General features: G+C 49.0%; 2 protein-coding genes across 11 annotated transcripts in view; one reads left to right on the top strand and one right to left on the bottom strand.

Annotated features, from left to right (window-relative positions):
- The window catches only part of RNF220 (ring finger protein 220), a 219,671-nt gene extending 206,106 nt beyond the window's left edge, over positions 1 to 13,565 (top strand). For all 7 annotated transcript variants that reach the window (XM_040073571.2, XM_040073573.2, XM_040073572.2 and 4 more), the window contains 3 exons: positions 1,601 to 1,709; positions 2,826 to 2,900; positions 10,564 to 13,565. In XM_040073571.2, coding sequence (XP_039929505.1) covers positions 1,601 to 1,709; positions 2,826 to 2,900; positions 10,564 to 10,635 — 256 coding nt within the window. In that variant the 3' untranslated portion in view covers positions 10,636 to 13,565. The remainder of the gene's footprint in view (positions 1 to 1,600; positions 1,710 to 2,825; positions 2,901 to 10,563) is intronic.
- A 3,835-nt stretch (positions 13,566 to 17,400) lies between these two features.
- TMEM53 (transmembrane protein 53) lies at positions 17,401 to 22,652 on the bottom strand. Of its 4 annotated transcripts, none has more exons than XM_040073579.1 (3): positions 22,565 to 22,652; positions 22,011 to 22,114; positions 17,401 to 20,267 (listed from the first exon to the last, which is right to left on the bottom strand). In XM_040073579.1, the coding sequence occupies exons 1-3, from the start codon at positions 22,620 to 22,622 to the stop codon at positions 19,605 to 19,607; spliced, it is 825 nt and encodes a 274-aa protein (XP_039929513.1). In that variant the 5' UTR covers positions 22,623 to 22,652; the 3' UTR covers positions 17,401 to 19,604. The 4 variants fall into 4 exon arrangements, with proteins under 4 accessions (XP_039929513.1, XP_039929511.1, XP_039929512.1 ...); XM_040073577.1 differs by having other exon boundaries at positions 22,535 to 22,644; XM_040073578.1 differs by having other exon boundaries at positions 22,011 to 22,111; positions 22,535 to 22,644.
- Between the last annotated feature and the right edge of the window lie 381 nt (positions 22,653 to 23,033).

The following is a 23,033-nucleotide window of genomic DNA, read 5'->3' as shown; positions in this document are numbered from 1 at the left end:
TCCTCACCCACTAGGCTAACATGGGACATTTGTATTTCTTTACCTTTTTTTCAGTTTTAAAATTGTTTCCATTTTCTGCCAGCTGTCACTTGCAATGAATCTCCTCCTGATGAAGATCTCAGCTCATGCAGAGCGTGTCTCATCAGTACAAAGGCAGGAGTGAAGTTGAAGGAGCTTTAAAACACTGCTAGTTAACCATATATATTCCAGTAGCTTCACTTTATTCTGGGGTGTCATAAATAGGAAAATCGCCCAAGATCTCTCTGACTAGTTCTGTTACCAAAGCCTTGGGAAAAGCCGTCAAAATCAGCTTGTGGGAGATACCCAAAGTCCCTCCCTGCGTGCTGGTGACAAGTGACTAATGAGCAAAGGAGTGAGTGCCTGCCTGCAGCTAGAGTGCTGAGATTGCAGCTCACTTTACTGGTTGTAGTAATTCCTCTAGAGCTGTGCTTTAGCCACCTGTTGATGAATCATCCTCTAAAAAGGTAGAAGACATAGGTGCCACTGTGGGTTATCTTGTGATTGATGATGCAGCTTCTGGTGTGGAGATGCTCTTCAGATTCTTCTGAGCTGGAATCTGCTTGGAGATTCCAGAAATTCACTGACACACGTGAAAATTGTTGGTTTTGTTTTTATTCAAGAAAGTGAAAGCTGTTATGTCAATGCTTTAAATCTTTTCTGGGGAATACTTGAGGGCCCCTCCCTATGCCCACACTGTGTAGAAATAGGATTTTGCAGCATGCTGGAGTGATGCATCCTTGTCTGTAATGCTCCCTGCATTTCATTTGCTAAACATTGCTGTCTGCCCTTGCTTTTAGGTTGGCAAGTTGCTCTTTTCACCAGCCTTGCAGAACCCTGAAAATACACTTGCCTGGCCTCAGCACAGTGCCTCTGTGACAAAAGAGATAATGCTGCCCATCAAAAATGACCCTAGGAAATTGGAAAGCTGAGATTGTAAAGCTGCCTTTATAGCCACCCCGTTGGCACCATGTCCAATGCTTTTGGTTTCTCCGTTCTTTCAGTATTAGAATCAAAAAGCTGGGGCTTTCATTGATATAAGCCATGGTGTTGATCCTGTGTAATGAGCTGATTTTGCATTTCAGGAGGCTGATGGCCAGCAAAGGCCTCCATTCCCTAAGGGGAAGAACAGCTCCTATTGCCCACAAAAAGTTATCTCAGCAGCTTTAAAGCAACACACAGAACTTTGTCTTAAGCATGTGGTCCTAAGTAATCTCTTAAGGGAGACAAGAAAAAAGGCAGAAAACAAACAAACAAACAAACAAAAAAAAAAAAAAAAACCAAAAAAAAAAAAAAAACAACAACAAAAATATCTATTCTTTAAGTGTCTGTGTCTTGCTCTGTATGAAGCTGGCAACCCCAGCACTGGTTGTGTTCCTTTGTGATGTGTTTGGAAGTGTTTAGAAAGACACTTTAAAGAATTCACACTAGGCTTTTTGAGAATCCTTTTAACCCAAGTTGGATGTATCAGCTTGAATACAATGCCATGTCCTGTGCAGTACCTGTTGTGGGATCCTTTTCCCCCCAAACTCTTAACAGTCTTGTGCGCTCAGTGATGTTCACTCTTCATCATCCTCTGCAGAATTACAGAAGACTCTGCAGTGACAACATTTGAAGCGTTAAAGGCTCGTGTCCGTGAGTTAGAAAGGCAGCTTTCCCGTGGGGACCGCTATAAATGTCTCATTTGCATGGTGAGTAGCACTCCACTTGTGGTAATGAATCAGAAATGTCTCGGTATCTCTGCCAAGGAGGGGAGAAGCTTTTCTTCTTTTTCAGGCAGTCTGAGGGAACTCATCACCAATTAGCCTTCCAGATTAAGGTCTTAACAACACAAATTTTTGTACAAATTCGGTTGCTTCTTTGGTATTTGTAGCTGGCCCTCTGTATCAGGGCAAGAGAGGCCCAACTTCAGAAGACTTTTTGCCTTCCTGTAGAAAACTCCCAGATACCAGCATCCTTTTCCTGCAAGTGCAAATTTAGGTACATAGGAGAGAGCAGAATCTGTGATCAGAGGTTCACCTTCTCTGATTTGGGAACAGGGATGTTGCCTGGGCATTTAAAAGTTGCCAGTGTCCTGCGTGCTCTCTGCTGATGCTGTGGCCTTTCTCAGGAAGGGCAGCAGCTCCCTCTGATGGTCCAAGCCTGCAGGGCTCTGCATCTCCTGTTGGGTTTGTGTTCTGCTGAGGTCAGAACATTGTGCTGGGTGAGAGCTCCCTCTGCAACTTCAGCTTGATGCACAGGCTTCTCCCTCCCAGCCAGCTCACAACTTGGAGGTGTGGGCGTGCAGTCCTTATCACTCATCCCACAGAAGGGACAACAGCTTGCTGCTGATTTCCAGAGGTTTGTTAGCAATGATAGAAGATACATGTCTTCGGAAATAGCAGCAGCTTTCTTGGGATGTAGTTAAACTGTTCCTGCAGAGCTGAGTGATAAGGGTTGATCTTACCCTGTCACTGGTTTTCAAATGATCTGGTGACCTTTCTGATGAGAATAATGGCAGGTGGTCAGAGCAACTTCAGATGCTTTTGTGATAGCTGTGCTGAGCCAGGTCATCACTTGAGTGGATTATGGGCTTCCAACAGTAGTTCTGGGAAGCCAAGAAAAGAGATTGAAGGAGACTTTCTGCCACTTCTATACAAACATTGCAAAAATACAACTTACATATTACACACGTTGGTTCTTTAACCAAACTTTTTTTAACAAAATACGAGACTGTTACCCACAAAAAAAGGCATTGTGATGGGGTTGGGAGTGAAGAATCACTAGATCACTGCTATGGAAATAATCTGTTTGCTTCTTTTCCTCAGGACTCCTACACAATGCCCCTGACTTCCATTCAGTGCTGGCATGTGCACTGTGAAGAATGCTGGCTGCGGACTCTGGTGAGGCTCTTGACTGCTTTCTTATTGACTTACTGCCTTTTTCCTCTTTTCTCAGATACTTTATTCTAGATTGCCACAGGGAAGGGTGCTTTTTGCTTTATTTTAAACAATCTGAGTGCTGTGCTTGCAGATTTCCCAAGCCTGTCTGTTTAACACCCCACTCTAGCTTTGACAGGAGAGAGTTTTGTTTGAGTTGAAGTTCTGTTCTGTCCCGTGCTTTTTCCTCTGCTGTGGGAAGAGCTCTGTGCCAGGGGCCACCTTGTCTTTCAGTAATTTCCTGTGGGGCATCCATGCAGAGAGGTAAAGGAGTGAGAATGGAGGCCAAATTGAGTGAGATTTCATGGGATGGGTTAGCTTCTGAGGAACATAATATTCCCCTGAAACAAAGGGAATCATCTTCAGGAGAAAGGATATGGAAGGAGCTTTTATAATGTGAATCTATATTTTTTAAGTTATTTGGAATAGCACTGGGTGGTTTTCAAGCATATGCCATTCTGTTTAGAAGATTGGGAACTATCTTGAACATTGAATAGGTGACCCAGTAGAGTAGTAATTTATCCATTTATTAAAGGACGTCAGGTTAAAATTTAAGGTGTTATTAAATTAAGTGTTTTCTTTTCCTGTGTTAAAACTGTGGGCTTTATAATCAGCTTTTAACGTCCCCTCTGCAGCTGATTTTCAAGCTTTCATTTTGTTCAGGCCAAGGAGTGGAAAACAGTCAATTGTGCTTTCTTGTTCTCCTGTTAGCAAGATGATACAGCGTTGGGTTGCAAAAAATGTAAGGGAATGCCACCCCTAAAAACTTGTTCCTGGAAGGCATTACTCTACTTTATAAAACACATTGTGTGCTTGGAATTACGATTAAGCTGATCATGCTCCTTTAAATCCTGTCTTTTAAAAGTCTTGTCCAAGAAAAGTTACCAGGATGGTGAAGTGCCTGTGGGCTTGAGTACTAATAGTAACTCAATAACTTGGCTATCCCTTGGGCTGTATTTTATAGCTCTTCAGCTACACCCCATCACTATTTACATTATACAAGCTTTTGTAAACATTTTAGCAGCATCTTATAAAAGACACATATGTGGGTATGTAGCTGTGAGGTGTCTGGATGAATATGTGCTCTGCCACCTTTGCTAAATGAAGAGTAATCTTGTCTTTCAGCAGTGCTACGAGCACAGGATAAAACACTAATTTCCTCTTCATTTTCTTTACTCTGAAGTCTTTGTCCTCTCCTCTTCCCACCAGCCTCAAGTCATCTTCTAAATCTGTGGCACCAATTTCAGGCTGTTCTTAAGCTCAGCAGCAACTTAGTTCAACTTCAGTCAGGTCCCTCTTTGTCACATTCAGCACACACAGCCGCTCATGAGAACAGGGAAAAGCACTCCAGGTGCTGAGGGATTAACATTTCCCTTGCAGAGGGGAAGCCATCTCCCCCTAGAATCCCGTGAGAAAGGTGGCGATGGAGCTGGCTGTGTGTGATCTGCACGTGGCTCTTTTGCTGACCAGGCAGGCGGGATGGGAATAGTCCAGCAAGACATCATGTTAGGACTTGGCACTCGCATAGGGGAAGCAATTAATAAGTGACTACTCATGTGTTCCCCAGTCCTAGCCTCTCCCTGCAGCCCCCAATTTATTAAAGCAGGCCTTTTCACAATGTGAGTGCATGCTTGCACTCCCTCTCCCATCTCAAAAAAATCTCCCAGCCTGTGTTCGCATGTTTCTAATGTAACCATTAAAATGTAGCCTGAAGACAGCAATAAAAACCCTGGAACGCCTTGGTGCTTTTGTGTCTTGATCAAAGTCAATGTGTGTAATCTCGTTAAGACTGCCCTCCTTCCCCCCTCCCTTTTTATGAATTTAATGGCACACAGCAGCTGGGCTCAGTGTTTAATGCTTACCAACCTGCATTGTTCTAATTAAGGTATCTCCTTTTATTTCAGGCACAAAAGAGACTCTTGGTTTTTTTAACAAGCGAGGAGCTGTGGGATAGTGTGTGTAATAATCGCCGCTGTTACCTTTCCCTGGGTATAAAGCTGGCTCCCCAGTGGGGTTGGGAGGAGGGAGCCTGCGCGTGCAGCACACATGGAAAGACTTGGCTGGGGGAGAGGGGCAGCATTTTTCTTCTGTTCTGCAGTAAACAATTTGTTGGAGTTAATAGGAGTTGGAGCAGGCGGGTTGTGTCAGGCTTCCGGCCCCTTTTGAACAATCTGGAGATTTGCCATCCATGCTGGTGAAAAGTCCCCTTTCTCCTGTGTGCCTTTGGTTCACATCCCCAGCCAGGATCTAATACTAACTTAGAGTGTGAGTGTGTCTGGGAGAGCAGGGATCATGTACTGAGCAAGGCCCTGGGACCGAAGGCTCAGAGTGCCTGGGAGCACTTCTAAACCTCTGCAAGGTATTGAAGACAGGGTGAAATTTGATGCTCACATGTGTCTGTGGACCTAAGGTTTAAACATTTTCTAGGATACAATAGTACAATGATCTGAATGTCTGACTTAATAGTGTTTAGGGCACTGATGAGGATTGGATCTTAAAATGCTTAGACTTTTTGAAAATAAAATTTTTGGACTTTGGCTCATAACATTCAATTCCAAATTATATCTGTTCTGTAAGTAAGGGCAAGGAAGAGACTTTTAATCACTAACTCTACAAATGATTGCTGGACTCTCTAGCTTAGTTCTAATCATGCTGGAGCTCAACATGTCAGCAGGCTGCAAATTCTGGGGCTGAAACATTGACCAGAGGAGACTCCAGCTCTGAAGCGAAGGCTGGGGTTGCAGAAATGGACCCTGGAGATGTCTTAAGAGAACCAAGATCATGGAATGATTTACCTGTGATCCCCTTTAGAAACCCTGAAAACACGTGCAGGTTCTTCCAAGATCAGAGAGGAAATGGTGTTGCCAGGAGCAAGACTTAGCCTGGACAGCAGCAGGTGAAGTTCCTTTCCCTGAACATTGACAGTCCCTGTGGTGGGTGTCCATCCTCAGCTGGTTGTTGGACTGCAGCCCAAGTCATGGGGTGGTAGGGGATCAATCTCCCTCTGCAAGAGTCTGCCCCGTCTCCATCCTTCCCCATTAACTGAGAGGGACCCTACAGCTAATAGTGGGTGAGATTTGTATTTTCCTTCTCCTGAGGAGTTCTCTAACAGAAGGGATTGGCCATCTGCTGTAGTGATTTGATGAGGAGTTTTGGAGCCTCCATCCTTGGAGGTTTGTGAGAACAGGGTTGATGTGTGAGCAGTAATCCAGCTTGAGGTGATCTTGTCTAGGGAATGGGTTGGCTAGTACTTGATGTTTGTCTGAGCTGTAGCTGGGTGGTTTCCCAATCCCTGGTGTCCTTTACGAAGTAACTGGAGCTGGAACCTAAGTCAGGCTGCTGTTTGCCAGTGATGGAGCTGTTGGTGGATGCAAGAGCTGAAGGAGGACAGGTTTATTTGAGAAATGCAGTTTACTGAGTTTCCCCCATCACCTGTACAAGCCAGATCGAGCATTTCCCATGAGTATTTGCTGACTTCAGGCTTGTGCCTGCCTGTCTTGTGCTTATTTGAAAATGACAGCTACAAGAGCAGGAAAAAATCACTTCTAAAAACCCTTCTTCATCACAAAATGCTTCCAGGGGATCCATCGATATATATGTGTGCTCTGCAGTTGACACATTTATATCTTTGGTAATTACTACATTCTTAGCCTTGCCACTCTTTCTAGGCTCTAGTACCTTGTATCCCATGTGGGCTGGAGTGGTTTTGTACAAAACAGCACAGATACAGAGCAGCTCTCCTGGGTGATTCCTCAGTGCTTCAGCAACATATAGGGACCTTCTGAGTCAGCAGTTGCAGAGGTGCTGCACTTGAAGCCTTCGTGATGTTCTCATCTGCCATGAGGTTCTCTGGTTATTAATTAGCATTCTTCAGTTCTGGCCTCCAGCAGTGTGGAGGTGAGCTCCACTGTTTGAGGAGGCTTCCTGAAAAAAGTTGTTCCCCTGGTGGTTTAACCCCATTACCTGACAGCTGGAGGGTACCCCACACTGGCAGTAGAGGACAACTGTTTCTCTGGGAATTAGCATCTGCAGAGAGGAAGCTCCACACTGTGTGGAGGCATGGGTGGGAGAGGAGGCTGACACTTTGGTTGAGAATTGGATCTTGGCATTCAGTTCCTTTCCTGGCAAGAAGCTGGTTCTTGGTTTGGGTCCCTCCTGTCATTTCTCTGCTTTGATTTTACTTTCTTTGCCTGCTCTTTTTGTGTGTCCCTTTATTCTCTGTGCCTGGTAACATATTCTGCATGGAAATTGCCCATTTTTAGACCCACAGGACAGCAGGAAGTGCCTAAATCCTTCCTTGTGAGTTTCCTTGCTTTAGCCGATTTATAGCAGACATCATACCATTTTTTTTTAAGAGGCAACTTTAAGACAAACTACTCCAATCCTTCCTGGCACCATGTAAGCCCTAACGACTTTTCAACATCTCAGCTCTTGTTAATGCATTTTTCAAACGACTACCCCAAGTGATTAGCCTGTATTGTGGATCAATCACTTGCCAAATTTTAATTAAGAAAGGAGGAGAAAAAATAAACTCCATCCTGGTTCCAGCCCCATTTCTTTGCTTTGTAACAGCCCTGGAGCAAACTTCTTGAAGCAGAGTTTTATAAACCCCTCAAAACTGGGGTTTATAATGGAAAAGCTGAGGTGGCCTTTACTCCAGCACACACAGCTATAACACATCAAGGCTTTTCCATGTAGCTATGATGAAAGGAGCAGAAGGACCTGGAAAAAAAGAAAAAGAAATGGCCGACAGGTGGGACTTATTATTCCACAGCATTTTTATTTCAAGGGAAAAGTTTAGTAACCCCAGCTGGCAGGTGAGCAGTGGGGGAGCAAACGCTTTTTCATTGTGCCTGTGCCAGCATGTGTGTGTGTACGAGCTTATGTGCCTCTCCACGAGAGAGGAGAGCTTAATCACTGGTGCAGATAAATGTTGTACACCTACACCGCAAAGTCAGATGTAAGGATCAAGGTTCTGAGCAACTTCAATCTAAAAAGTAAAAAATCAGGACTTAGTTCTGAATTTACCACACGCTTATGTGTGCAGAAGAGGGCAGTTTCACATAACATAAAAGGAAATGCTTCCCCAGGTGTCCAAAGTATTAGATATAACCAGAGCCCTGGGCCCAGTGTGCCACGTGCAGCCTGCACCACATTCAAGCCAGGCTGCTGAAGGTTTCCAGGATGCCATTGTTCCCTTCGACGTACCCAGGCTTCGGAGCTCAAAGATGAGCCACGCTTCCCACATGCAGGTGAAGCAGTATCCACCACTGTCCTAAATCAATCTGTGATCATGTTGCTTTTGCAGAAAATAGGTCAAGCTCCATGTGGTTGGGTTCTGCTTCGTGACGTGGTTGGAAACTTGTCCCTGGCTATGCATGTGTGTCTCTCAGCCTGAGGTGGGAGAGTGAATCCCCCTAAAGCCAACAGCGTGTGTTGCAGAAAACAGACCTCTGAGACAGAGATCCTGGCAAGATAAATCCAGCCTTACCCTGTAGTGTGAGGTAACTGCATACCTGACCTCGCTTTGCTATGGAAGAGAGTAGCAGAGGTGCACTTGGTTGGTTTCATTGGGCTTCTTCTGCCATCCCTGTGGGCTGAGTGCAGAGGGTTGGTGCTTAGAGTGAGCGCCTGCAGCCTTTGCTTCAATGCCTTGCTGCCTCTTGCCAGTAAACATGTCTTAGGAAGGAGAGCGTGGACACAGATGTGGGCACTAGTCACATCTGGAATGCTTCAAGTCCCCATGCATGTTGACTTCTTGTCAGGGCACACAGGAAAGCTTGAACAGGCAGCTGCCAGCTGCTGTCACTCAGCATGCTGTGAATTAATTCTTCAGCACCTCCCTGCCACTTCCTTTGGGACCCCCTCCAGCTACAAAGATGATGCCAAGAGGGCAACCTAGATGCAACAGGTGCCTCCAAGGAAAAGGGAACTGCATGGAAATGAGCAGAGACTCAGTTGAAACAGGATATTTTGTGGAATTTGCATCCAGATTAGCCCCTTGGGAGTGCTGCTATGTCACCACAGTGGCACAGGGGCAGATGTTCGGATTTTTCTCTCATGTTTTCACCACCGCAGCAAGTTTTTACTGGGACATGCAGAGTAGAGCTTGCTGTTTCTAATTCTGGAGACCCAAAGCTGAGGCATTGAGCATAAGTAAAATAACCAGGCTCTGCTAAAGTCCAGTCCACTTAAATTTCCATTTCATCAGCGTTTTAAGCCTTTCCTTTGAGTTACAGTTTGTACTTGCTCCTCCCAGAAGTCCGCTCAATGAAGATCACTGCATAGGGCTGCATGAGGCATTGCACAGGCACAGTGGGATGGTCCCTGTCCTGGAAGGCTGAAAGTCTAAGCAGACACAGTAGTTGTCCCAGGTAACTGGAAGGATGTGCCCACAGGGATCAGCACCAGCGCTACGTGTGCCATCCAGACAGACCACCAGTGGTCTGTCCTTCAGACTGCCAGCCTGTCACTCACCCTGAGAGTGATGCCCCGCAAATTTTGAGTGTCTTTCACACCTCATTCAGCTCTAGCTCAACAGGACTTTGTGTGTGACTGGTTTAGATCAGGCGCAGGTGCCCATGGTCCCAACGTGTGTTCCATCAGCAGCTGAGCTGCTGGCAGCAAGGGTTGTCAGATGGGACCTGATCATTCAGAAGTGCAAAGCTCAGGGAATGGCAGGTGTGCTGAGTCCATGACTGCAAGGAATAATGTGTAGTGGGAGCAGGGAGGGCCATCCCAATTTCCCATGTTGCTGATCCTGTAGTTGGGAGGCTGCCTCACCGCAGAGCCATCCTTCTGTCTTTCTTCCCATCAATTGTCTGTCACATCTGCCAATCTAATGATGACTGGCTTAGATTGACCCCGATTCTGAGGCTTATTAACACCCTTTTGCTGTCAGGCTCGGTGATAGATGACACATCAGCCCTTGTTTTATTTCATGTAGTGTTCCTGTCGGCCACCCATTACCCCACCCCAGCTCACATCAGTTTGCTGTTTCCAGCTCACATCAGTTTGCTGTTTCCAGCTCACATCAGTTTGCTGTTTCCAGCTCACCTTGGCAGAGCAGACTCATCTCTGCAGTATCTTTGTGAGGTGGGGAGGACGGGATGAAGGGTTCCTTCATGCCAGCAGCTCTTAGGATTTTGCAGGATGGATGAGGCAGTGCCCATTGTGCTGCCCTGAAAGGGATGATCCAAGGCCCTCCGTGAACCAGCTCAGTTATCCCTGCTGAAAACTTCACTTGTTCCAGCTGGGTTATTTTTCTGCCTGTTCAGTGACCTGAACTGGCTCATCAAGGGCCACAGGTGAGCAAGGAGAACAAAAAGGAGCAGATCTCCCTGGCAACCAGGGAGACAGCAGTGCTGAGTTGGGTGATGGACCTTGGCTCTGGGTTTCAGTCCTCTGCAGAGCTCCTGCAGAGCTCCAGCTGCCTCATGCCAGGGACTGGAGCAGGACGAGGGGCTTGCAGGACAGGCAAGGAAGGCATTGGGACTCCCCCTTCACACTTGTGCTCCCTGTTGGAGGCCATGGCCATGCCTGGAGGGCCTTACTGATCCTGCTATGCCAGGCCAAGGGCAGGGGTCCTTCATGCTCTCACACTGTGCATCTCATCTGCTGGTTGCAGGGTGCCAAGAAGCTCTGTCCTCAGTGTAACACCATCACGTCTCCTGGAGACCTTCGGCGCATCTACTTATGAAGGACACAGCAGGAGGGCGGGACCCAGCTACTCGGCTCAGCTCATCACGCCCAGGGGGAGAAGAACGACCACAACAAAAAAAAGACGTTTTAAAATTTAAAGGAAAAAAAAAAAACAACAGAGACTCCAGACATGGACTCGAGGATACAGGAGCAGTGGGGAGCCTCGGCTGCCAGGTCCCGCAGTTTGAGACCTCCTTCAGCATCTGCAGCGGGCAAAACCAAATCCTTTGTTGTGAAGCCCCGTTTTTTAAAACCAGTGTTCCCCAGCACCCGTTCCCTGGAGCTGGCTTTGCATTGCGGATGGCTCATGAGCCCTCCTTTGGACTGTGTTGTTGATCACTCTGCCCCCAGGAGACTGGGGAAGGGACCCTTGGCAGAAAGATGTTAAATAACCTGTAACTTGTGTTCCTTGATCAGTTTTTGTTTTGTTTTTATTTGTTTTGGTTTGATTTTTTTTGGTTGGTTGGTTGGTTGGTTCTGTTTTGGTTTTTTGTGGTGTTCTAGTGATGACTAAAAGGTTTAAAGAAAAAAAAAAACACACCCAGGCAGAAATGAAGCACATGTAATATAGATTATATATGTTTACAATGTTGTGTATAAATGGGATAGACTCAAACATTACATACTAATAAGTTTCCCTTTCTTTTCTTTGGGTTGTATTTTTTTTAAAGAAGAAAAAAAAAATGAGCAGAGAACATTAAACCCATATTTTTCTTGGTTCAGCAAAGTTTTGGCATTAAAGTCATTAGTTTAAAAAAAGTATATATATACATATATATAATATAAATGGTTTAATGTTCTGTGGTGTATATTTCCTCATTCAGATATGAAGTTAACAGCTTTTAGTAATGGCTGTAGCATTGCCCATAACTTACAGAACTTATGGGGAGTAGAGGAGGTGGATTTTTGTCATTAGTTGTAGTTAATGGGGCTATTTATAATAGAATCGTTATCCCCGGAAAGACACAGCTTTTAACTCCTCACCGGGGGGCCAGGCAGGACAGGGGGAATCTGGCTCAGCCCCCTTTATCTTTCTCAGCTGGGGAAGGGGCAAATGGTGAGGAGCTGGAAAGAGGGAGTCTGTCAGAGCTGGGAGTGCCTGCTCAGGGGTCGGGCTGATTCCTGTGCTCCTGCAGGCCACAGCCCCTTCCCCTGCCCTGCCTGCCTTTGCTTTCCTCCTCTGGGCAGCGTTTCCTGGCTGAGGATGCCAGGGCTGCTCAGGATGGTGCTGAGGCAGGACAGTGGGGATGGCAGATGGGATGCTGGTGGCTTTGCTCAGAGAGACCCAGTTCCCTTGCAGGGCTGCCTGGCAGAGCCGTGCAAGCCCTGCAGAGCCAGCCCTGCCCTGCTCTCACTTCCCCAGCTCCCGCTCTCCTGCAGCCGGCGTTTTTCCTAAGAGGTTTTGGCACTAGGGCAGAGAGCCAAGCCGGCCCTGTCTCGTCCCCACTGCAACTGCCAGGGTACAGCAGAGACACTCAGCTGGACCTGGAGGTTCCCCACAGCCCCAGCTTCTTCCATGCAGTCCCTCATGCTTGTCCCTGTCTCCTGTATCCTCAGCCTTAACCAAAGCTGCCATCTGGCCTGGATTTTGGTTTTTTATTTTATTGTCAGGATCCAAGAAACAGATACTGACCCATTTCCCAAGGCCTTGGGACTTCTGCCAGCCCCACACTGCATCATGGCTCCCTGGGCAGTTGTGGGGTGCCAGCTCCCCATAGCCAGAAGACAGGGAGATGGGAAAGCTCATCTGCCCCATTCCTTTCCAAGCAGATCCCACCTGGCAGCACAACATAGATGGGGCATTTTAAGAGAGTCTGGAAACAGCAGTGGATGAGGGGTTTGGAGTTGAGACCTCAGCGCTGCTGAGCTGAGCTGCTGGGGTGTTTCCAGAGAGGGAAGGGCTGGGTAAGCAGGACATGGGGGGAGTGACAGTCCCACTGCTGCTTCCCTGCCCTGAGATCTTTCGCAGAAAACAGCTACAGCCTTGGCATCTCCTGACTGACTTCAGAAGGATCCCGCTCCACCCAAAAAATCCCAAATGAAATTGAAGGAGCTATTATTTCACAAACATAAAAAGGTGACAATTCCTAATTGGGAGTTTCCCTTGTATCCAAGCTCATAGCTGCGTGTGGCTTGTGAGACCAGAGAGCTGCTCTGTGCCAGCAGAGCTCCTGGGAACCAGAGGAAGCCGAGGCACTCCAGAGGGTCTCACCTTCGCAGGGAGACTGCGGGCAGGGACTGTCACTGCGGGGGAGCCCTGCCGCCAGCAGCACAAGGCAGGGGAAGGGCAGGCGTGCACAGCTCAGGCTGGATTCGTAAAGGGAGAAAAACTTACAGGGCACACGGCTCAGCTGGGAGCGTGCTGTTGCTGAGGTCTCAGAGATGGAGAGGGTGCAGCCAGGAAGGGCAGGAGGGTAGGACCCCCCTACCCAGCCGTTCCTTGGAAATAGCCTGCCTCCCTCCCAGGGCCTTTCTGGCAGGTGTTGTGGACCAGCCATGTGCTTTATGTACGTTTGTGTAAAACCATATGTAACTAGTCATTGGTTCTTTGCTTTGGGGTTTATTTTCGGTTTCTTTTTTGTTTTGTTTTTTTTTTTTCTTTTTTTTTTTTCCTTTTTTTGTTTAAATTGTAAAGCCATCCCCTGTTTTCAAGGGGGAACCTGCAGGGGGAAGGCTGGGGAGAGAGGCATCCCAGTTTGTAACAGGCATCTGTCACTTCCCCTCTTCTGTAATGAGTTTAAATGATTTTAAAAAGAAAAAAAAAAAGTGAAATATCAGAGTTACCTATCTTTGCCCAAAGAATCCCAGTTGCACAAAGCGATATTCCGGTGTGTCAATGATTGTGTGTCAGTGTATACTATACAAAGAGGTACTTGTCACTCCCGTTTGTAAACTACATTTGACATTAATTAAACAAGTATAAATCTTCTCGGGCGCTTTCTGCTTCTCTGTGTTTCCCTTCGCAGGCGAGAGGCAGCAGAGACGCCCCCCACACGCCGCAGCTCCTGGATGTGAGTAATGCCCCTGAGGGGAGTCCTGGTCCTGTTTGGGATGCAGGGACAGATGCAGGGGGATGCTGGGACGTGCGCTAGACCCCACCACGGGCGGGTTCCCCCAACTGGTCCCCCATAGAGCCAGCAGGGCAGGGCGAAGGGCACCCCTCAGGGGACGCCCCCATAATGAAGTCTCATCGGCTGCGTTAGCTGAGGGCAGGAGATGCCCAGCCCCAACAGATCTATACATCCTGCATTAGGGGCCTCCAGCGCAGTGTAGGGTTACCCCGACACAGGGACCGGGAGGCTGCTGGCCCGGGGGGGCTGAGGTCGGGTTCCCCCCGGCACGCTGCTGGCGCCGATGCTTTTGGTTTACAAACATTTTGCAGATGGGTCAATGGGCTGTTTTCAAACCCCTCCCCGTGGCTGCGTCCCCCAGGGATGGGGTGCTGTGGGTCCCCCGGCTGGTGGGAGGAGGCAGTAAGGATGTCAGGGACCTCTTTCCATCTGCTGCGGCAGGGATTGGGAAAGGGCGGGATTTGGCCACTTTTTTGGCTGGCGAGGAGCAGCGAAGTGTCTCAGCCGCTCTTTCATCCACTTCCAGCCTAGAGGAGGCCTGAGGCCAGGGTGAGGGGCAGAAACCCTCCCTACCCCACAGCAGGCTGCTAATATTTTATTTAAAATATCTTTAGGAAGCGGAGGACCATGATGTATCGGATATATTGAGAAAATGCTAATGTGTAATAGCGTGTGTCAGGGGCCTCGTTCATCACCCCGCGCCGCCTTCTGGGGGATCCATATCTAATTAACAGTAATGAATGAGGGAGCCCACCTAATGACAGCCCGCCAGTTTGTTATGGAAATGAGGCAATCCCATTAGGCAAAACACTTAATTAAACAAACTGCTCGGAGTGTAGGCCAGTGCAGGATGGGCACGGGCCCTTTAGGAAACAAGGGGGGCCCTGGTACCCAGCCCTCCACATGCCAGGCTGGGGGCACAGAGGCTGCCGCAGCCTCCAGGGCTAGGTGCCCACACTCGGCTCCAGCAGCAGGGGCCTGGAGAAGCTGAGAGGGATCTACTTGGGGGGATCCCAGCTGGGGAGGGGGGCAGCAGGGCAGTTCGCATCCTCCTCTCGTCTCTCCTTCGATGGGCTCAGAAACAGCAGAGGCCAAACACAGATTTCCAATCAAAAGTGTGTACTTGGCTCCTGCTCTATTGACACTGAAGCAAGAAGGGCTCAAGGTTAATTCCTTATCAATACCCTATTGTCAGCTCATCCATCACTCCAAGGGGGCAGGGGCTGCCCAAGCTCTCCCTGCCCCAGCCCTCATAGGTTTGGAAGGGTGACCAAAGGATGCCGTGCCCACCTCTGCCCATCCCAGCTGTGCCCGCAGAGCCTGGCTCTGATGGTGCTGGGGTGCGCCTGCAGCCATGAGAAGTGGATGGGGGAGTCAAGTCCAAAGGGAAGGGGATGGAGGGACACCCATGCCCCAGGCTGGGTGAAGGAGCTGTGGAGGTGTGCTGCACAAGGGGGCATTAGGAGATGGATCAGGTGGTGGCTGTGGGCCCCCATTTGTGCTGTCCTGTTTCCTAATTGTGCCCTAAGCTCCCAGCCCTGTGTGCTGGGGGGTCCTGCCAGCCTTTCCAGAACAGCACTAAGCTCAGCTCCTTTCCCAGGGCTTAGGGACTACAGGGCATGCAAGGGAGCTCCAGAGTCCTGATGCATGGAGCTCCCAGAAGTTGGGCATGGTCTGCCTGATCACACTGTTACACAGATTCACTTAAAAAACCGATTGCCTTCCCTGGGTGATGGAGAGGGAAGTGCTGTGTCGTGGTCTGCTGGGGTGAGAAGGGCAGGAAAGCTATTCCTGCTGTTAGACTTCTGGTTTTAACAATCAGTTAAAGCTGAGGAATGGGAGCTAATACAAATCCCAGAGGCAGGCAGCCCTAGAGAGAGATGCTGTTCCGTATTAACTCAGTCTCTAGTTCTTGTCGTCCGAGTTGGTTCTTGCTGGTCTTTTTCCTCGCCCCAAGAGGAGACCTTTTGCAGGAGATGCTCCCAGGCACTCAGAAGCGCTGGGCTGAGCCGTGCTGTCGGGGTCTTTGCCAGCCGCGTCCTAGACTAGAAATCGCTTCCCTGCGGGAAAGAGGGGTCCTGCTGCCACCTCGTGGAGCCGTTCCCGCCCGGCGCGGGGCTCGGCGGGGTCCGCACAGCCGCCCTCTGCCAGCTCCTCCACATCACTCCGCAGGCACTGGACACCAGCCTCCCTCCTTCGCTTCTTGGGATGCAGCATGGGCTTGGATCGCTCGGTTCCGTCTCGTCCATTCCCACTCTTCCATCACGGCAGAGCTCCACGCATACGCCTGCAGCATCCCAGCATGCATGAAAATGGGACCTCGGCCCACACACCTTTAAAACACCCTTAGGAGATGTGGGCACAGGTCAGTCTCCACCCAGGAGCCTAATCTGAATTACTCGTGCTGCAAGATGTTCCTCCAGCTCCAAAAGCTGAACCCTGGCTGGCTGGATCCTGCCCCTGGCCTCCCCCAGTGCTGCAGGGAGCTCCGGCTGCACAGACACCCTCCCAGCCCTGCCAGGAGCAGCTGAGCGCCCTCCAGCCCAGCCACACGGGCCACCCTGACCACTAAGTGGCTTTTTTTTATTTTTCAAAACCGCCCTGTAACATCACCACTGCCTGGGGAGAGAAGGCAGCACAGGGGAGCAAGCCAGGAGTCAGTTCCCTCACAGGAAATACTCAAATGGATTTTGTTACTGAGGGAAAGTGAATTTTCCTTTACCACAACTGTGGCAGCCAGCTGTGAGCATCCTCCTCTCTCACCACTGTTGCTGTTCCACCCACACTATTTCACAGTCTGCACATGAGGGCAGAACTGCAGGAAAACAAGCTCTGGGCCACATCCCACTCCCTACCCTCAAGGCAAGCCCAGGGATGCTGCATTTTTTCCTCCCAATGAACAGATCTACAGTGCCCCTCCTCCCCATAGCTCATCTCAGAGATTTACCTGGATTTGCCAAGATATCACAACCTTTGGGCTTTCAGTGTTCAGGCTGAAGCTCTTTAGGAACACCGGCTGCGCCAAACCGTGACAGTTTAGCAAGGATTAAGGGTCTGAGGCTGGGTTTTTGTAAATCCAGTAGTGCTTGGATCAGTTCTCAGCCATGTGCCTTCGGGCTCCAAGTTATTAACCTTCTGTTTCAAATAAGCCACAGGAATACGGAGGGCAGGAAGGTGGGGGCACACGCAGTACAGGAAAGCAGAGGCCAGCATCTCACACAGTGCTCACAATCAGAATTAAAACTTGCTGGGACTCAGAAAACAAAACCCACTCAGAAGACTGGTGCTGTAAATCACTGGCTTGCCCGAGATCATCCTGCTCTCAGAGCTGTGTACACAAACCACCTCTGAATTTCAAGTCCCTTCTGCAGCAGTGGAAATGCACCTGTGAGCACGTTCCCGTTTGCAAAGCTCAGGACACCTCTGACTGCAGAGCTCCAGCAGGCAGCACCCGCTCCCTGCCTGCTGCCCTGCAAAGCAGGAGCTGGGGAAGTGGCAACCCCGTGGGGGGGAGGTGGAAGTGGGGAGGGAAGGTGTAGCTGACATGTGAGGCTCTTCCCAGAGGAAGCTTCACCATCCTGTCAGGCAGGAGCAGAGGGTTTAGTTCCAGCTCCTGCCAGCCATGTTCTGCAACAGCCCAAGTCCTTAAACAGAAGTTCAACACCCGCAGCAATAAACAGGAGAACAGCAGGTTCCCAGGAACAAGTGTATTAATTCAGAGGTGTACGTTATGGAGTGTTTAACTGACCTGTAAATACTGAACCTGTAGAAACCAGCATGAGGGTAAATGCTGGTTAAACAGCCTTTATCACCTCTGTACCCCAGGAGTGCTCACAGTGCCACAAACAGGCTGGATGCTGAGAAGCCCCAGCCCAGATCTTTGAAAAGGCAGATGAACACATCACAGCTCACGAGTTACAGCACTGACAGCACAAACCAGGGGCCTGCTTTAAAAAGCTCTTGAAGATCTTCGATGGGCTTTCTGGAGATAGGGGATTCTGCCTGGATTTCACAGGTCCAAACCCTAGAAACAAGAATTTCTCCATGAAAAGGGGAAGGCTGAAGGCTCTTACCACAGGGTAGCCCTCACAACCCCATTGTCACAGTGAGAGAGCTGGAACTGGGATCACACCTACAGAAGACTGGATCCCAAACAACAAGGGCTCCTGTGCCTGAAGATAGTTTTCACTTTCCAAAAATCAAAGACAAACCAGGTCATCAGGTCCTTTTCAGTTAATTCTCACTTATCCCATATACAGCCCAACCCTGCCTCTAAAACCATGCCCATCAGGGGGTTATTCTGCTGCAAATTAGCGTTGCCACAATAGTCTGCTACAAAGAGCTGTGTGGTCACCACTGCCACTCACCCTGTGCTTTCACTTCTGTGAGGTGTTATAGTTCTTGTTTTAAACTTCCAAAGTATTTTAGTGCTTCCCAAGGACCTCCCCCTCTGCATTTCCATCCAGAACAGCACGAGTTTTGTAACTGTAGATGACAGCACCCCAAGGGTGGGTAAGACCAGCACAGTCACCCGCTGGCAGAACCTCTTGCAAAACTCCTCCTGCTTTTTAAGTGCCTACCTCTCTAGGGCAGCTCCTTGTTCAAACAGCCCATGTCACAGCCCTTCAGAGCTTCTTCCTGGCAATTTAAAGTTGCCTAAACCTGTTCACCATGTTATTAACTTGCTATGCTGTGGCATAGCATAAATATATCAGCAAGCTCTCCTCTGTGTTTATCCCCACCTCTCCCCCAAATAATCAATAAAACCTTAACCCAAACATGGATGAAGTACAGTGCAATGAGCAACTTTTTCACTAGGTGGAAGGAATTAATTTCTTGTACACGTTGCGTGGACTGCAAAGACTGATCATCTGAAGAGAACATTATGGACAAAAATGTATTTCATGGTCATTTGTAGGCTGGAGGTGACTTAAGAAATACCCAGTATAAAGCATAGCTCCAAGAGACAGTTCCATTTTCTTCTGCAATTCCACCTTTCTGTTTCTGGGGTCTGGCACAGCTGTAATCCAAAAGTTTCCCTGAATATCCAGATGCAAAATACAGGCTGCTCAAAGACATACAATCACAAATAAATAGCTCCCCAAGAAAGCAAACTCCTCAGTAGAACACACAAAAGACTAGAAGGAAGAGAAACAAAACACTAGACACATTCAAAAATGTTAGCTTAAACCTCTGGGTTGAAGAACACAAAAGTTATCACAAACATTTGAGCTCCCACCAAGGATCAGAGAGTTTTGACTGTTTTATCTCAGCTATTTAATGGAACCAGATGACAGTCTGGTCATACTGCCCTATACACACCTTTTCCCATTCTTACACTTGGTTTCTCCTTCATCTCCAGCAAGGAGAGTACAACAAGAGCTGGAATGCGCTGAGAAAAGCAAAAAGCCCTGCAGACTTGGCTCTGTCTGCTCACTGGAAGATAAAAGAAATGGCAGAGAGAAAAAATAATACAAAAACCCCTGAGATATGGAAGAGCTGGATTGTAAAATTAGTACAAGCAACAGAACATGCACATTGGACACTGGGGACAAGGAGACAACATGGAAAGCAGAGAACAAGAAGAGACAGAAAGAAACAAATAATACTCAGTGTGAGACTCTGGTCTGTGACAACTTGGTAAAGCACATCAACATGAACCGTGACAGGATTTCACCGTCAGGACTTTGAATTAATCCATATCTACTTTCTGCTCTAACGTGGCTGGTCCAAAGGCCAGGCTGGAGGCTTTCAGACTTGCAGACGGTAGGGGAAAAAACAAACAAAACAAACAAGAAACCTCTACTTTCCTCGCTTCAAAGACACAAAGGCCAAGGGGGTGACATTTCCCATGGGAGCTGAGCAAGCAGAGGCAAACACTGAAGGTATTACAGCACTAAGGAGCTGAGCCCCCGACACAGTCAGACAGGAAAGTTGTGCAGAGGCTGCAGTAATAGGTGGGGTACCCCCGCATGTGGCTGACGTGAGCCGAATCTGAGAAGTCCACAGCTTTCACGGGAACGCCGAGCTGCTGCCGGGCGTTGGCCATGAGCTGAACCTCGCTGGCCTTGATGATGAGATCGGCCTGGGAGTAGAGGTAGAGCTCGGGCCAGCGCGAGGGCGCTTTCAGCAGCGCGTCGTAGTGGCTCTCGTGGATGAAGCGGGTCAGGGGGTACAGCAGGATCCGCAGCACGACGGCCGTGCTGGCAAAAGCCAGCAGCAGGAAATACTTGAGCAGCACGTTCATGGAGACCAGGATAGTTGCCAGGGCACGAAGGCCTCCTCGCAAGTTTCTTCTGCCGGGGGCGCTATCGAAAATGGTGCCAGCTACTCTGAGATTCTTAAACGGCTTGTGGGTGTGGAGCGCCTCGATGATGTAACGGTACAGCATGGCACCACCGTTGCTGAAAACATGGAAAAGAACCGGTCTGTTTTCAACACTGTAGTCAAAGAGCAGCTCCAGGAGTTGCCTGGCTGGGGTCTGCAGGGATCTGATGCCAAAGGTCTCAGAGAAGAATATCATCCTCCATGGAGCCGTGTAACGGACGACCGTGCACCCCTGAGAAGAACAGAAAGAGAACCCACACACAATTAAACTGTGCTGCAAACTACAGAGAGTAGGCAAGCAGCAGTACAAAACACATGAAAATCTGGGACAGGTTTCCAACAGAAACCACAGGGCCAGAAGAAAGTCTTTAGTGTCAGCAGCAAGGCACTGACACGAATGCAGATTACATTAACCATAATAGCATACACTATTATGAAAAGGCTTCTGCAGAGGCCTGGCTTTGGTCATGTCTGAGATCCTTTCAAATCTTGTGATAGCTAACTGGCACAACCCCTGAGGACACTGCCACCCACTTTTATGGAGGTGTTAATCCTCACCCAGGAGAAGAAAACCATCTTCCTGATTCACAGACCTTCAGTATCAGCTGTTTTTACAGGAGGAGCCTGCTCATCACACCGAAACAAATTTAAAAAGAAAGAGGAACTTCCTTCTCTCCTTGGGTGAACTTATTCGTAGCTGTCTCTAAGACTCACCACCAACCAACACTGACATGATTTTTGTAGACCTTCCTGAAACACTCCAGCTGTGCAAAGAAAGAGCTCTGGCTCAAGGACTCAAAACTACTGAGCAACTGCCTTCACACTTAAGTCCTTACATTTAGGTATAGATTTGGAAACAGGATCTTGGAGGAGTTTCAAAATAGAGCAGATGGAACTACATTTTTAAATGCTTTAGACCTTTTCTATCACCTGAGCTCACAGACATTACACACGGACAAGCACAAAGCAAAGTCACCAAAACACCCCCCCCAGAGCTCCCTGAACAGTGAACGAGAAAGAAGAGGATACCAAATTCTCAAATCAAAGCCTACTCTACCATCTTACTGTGGTTACAGCCACTTCCTCTTAGCGAGCTAAGAAAACCCATCCTCTCCTTCCTCATTTCTATAATCTGAGAGAAAAGCATTTTCCAAGTTGTCATGCTGCCCTATAACGTGCTCCTCATCCGCTCAGGAGCATCTTAAAGCCACTTAACAACTAATTCTTCACTAGATCAAGCCAATTAATGACTCCTTCACTGGATTACACATTAACAATAGAGCTGTTAACCTACAAACTTTACCACCTATAGCTGGAACAGATTTGGATAAATACAAGATTCCTTGTATGTTGACCAAGGAAAAAAAAAAAAAAATCTATTGTTTCACTGGCAGTAGGACAGATCTCTCTCATTCAAACACAAGAAATTCCTAGTGGGCAGCTACGACTATCCCAGGATGCCTGTTTCACAGACAGGATAAAATTAATTTAGCTTACAAAATTTAGATTAATCATTTTCACGGGAAGGAAGGGCCCAAAGGCACAACTGATGCTTGATGTGTTCTGTCAGTTCCCACCCCAGCCTCACCACATCTGTGCTGTGGCCTAACAGCAAGCAGTAAACACAGAATCTTTCCCTGCACGTTTACCTTTTGGGAAAATTAATACGGTTCACATAATTCCTGAATAGTCATCTCACAACTTTAAAAGCCTTAAAATACTTCAGGGAGTCACAGAGCAACTGAAAGTTTCTCCAAGGAGGTATTTCTGTCTTAGCTGCACACACAAAGGTGACATCAGCTGCTGTTAGATAACAGTGCCCAGGCTGTGAGAGACAAGGACCTTTCAATGACAGGAGAACTCTCCCTCCCCATGACTGAGACTGAGAGAGCCTTCAAAGAGACTATACCAACACGCAAAAATAAGGCTATTTCTCAGTATGACAGTGTCACGAAAATACAGACAGGCTACTCACCTTCTGCTTGTAGATTGCGCTGTACTTGGCCAGGTATTTGTCCTGGCAGCCGGCCCAGCCTAGGAGGATCACCACAGGCTGTCCTTCGGCCTCTGTACGGCCTTCTGAAACAAATCACAAGTGTTAAAGAACTGCCCTCCAGTCTGCCCGAGTCAGAACTTACAGCAACTTGTCTGCTTGGTAAAGTTTAAAGGCAATGACGCAGCAAGTATGAGCTGATTTCTCGCTCAGGTACGAGTATTGCCTCACGCCGGTCCCACTGCGTGGGCGAGCTCTGCAGCACCGCCCAGCTTCAGCCCCCCCAGCTCCCTCCGCTCTCCAGCACCCAGCTGATCCCTCTGGGGGGAGACACCGCTCCTCCTGGCGAGACAGCAGCAGCTGCTGCCACTTCCAGGGGGAAAGGGAAGCGTCCTGCCCTGTCCTCCAGGGACCGCCGGACACCTGCCAGAGCACCAATGCCCCACGGCTCTTCCTCCCATACCCCAGCCGCTCCCCGCTTCTCCGCCCCCAGTCCCTGCTGTCACCGGTGTCCCCGGTCCCGCTCGCCCCCGCACCGCGGGCCAGTCCCGGCTCCAGCTCCACCACGGCCGCCTTCAGCCCGCGGGTGCCCATGGCCGCGCTCCGCGCACCGGCCGCCGCTTCCGCCCCCGGAAGCTCCGCCCACCTCCCTCCCCGCAGCCAATGGGAAGGGAAAGCTCCCGCCCGGGCACAGCGTCCGCCCCGCCCCCTGCCCTCCTCCCACTTCCTTAGCAACGCGCCCTTAGCACCGGCACAGCGCCCCGCCCACCGGCCACCCATTGGGCAGGGGGCGAACGAGGGGCAACGATTGGTTCAGCCACCTGTCAGTCAATGAGGGGTAACCGCCCCCTCGGGATGAGGGGATTTGTAGGGCCTGGAGTGGGGGTTGCAGTCAGGGGGGCTGGGGGATACGGCGGGCATGAGGGTTGAGAGGGGTCGTTGGCCCTGATCTGGTTGTTTGGGTCAGGACGGGCTGGGCACGCGGGTCAGGGAGTGTGTCAGGGA

Source organism: Hirundo rustica, chromosome 9 (genome assembly GCF_015227805.2).
Source record: "Hirundo rustica isolate bHirRus1 chromosome 9, bHirRus1.pri.v3, whole genome shotgun sequence".
Taxonomy (NCBI): domain Eukaryota; kingdom Metazoa; phylum Chordata; class Aves; order Passeriformes; family Hirundinidae; genus Hirundo; species Hirundo rustica.
This window is presented reverse-complemented; position numbering and strand designations above follow the sequence as displayed.

What these genes read in the sequence shown, in the direction of transcription:
- TMEM53 (XM_040073577.1), bottom strand. Translation starts at nt 22,622, where the DNA reads ATGGGCACCCGCGGGCTGAAGGCGGCCGTGGTGGAGCTGGAGCCGGGA. An exon ending in GAGCGGGACCGGGGACACCG is followed by an intron (nt 22,115 to 22,534) that starts GTGACAGCAGGG and finishes GATTTGTTTCAG; the next exon opens with AAGGCCGTACAGAGGCCGAA. An exon ending in GCGCAATCTACAAGCAGAAG is followed by an intron (nt 20,268 to 22,010) that starts GTGAGTAGCCTG and finishes TGTTCTTCTCAG; the next exon opens with GGGTGCACGGTCGTCCGTTA.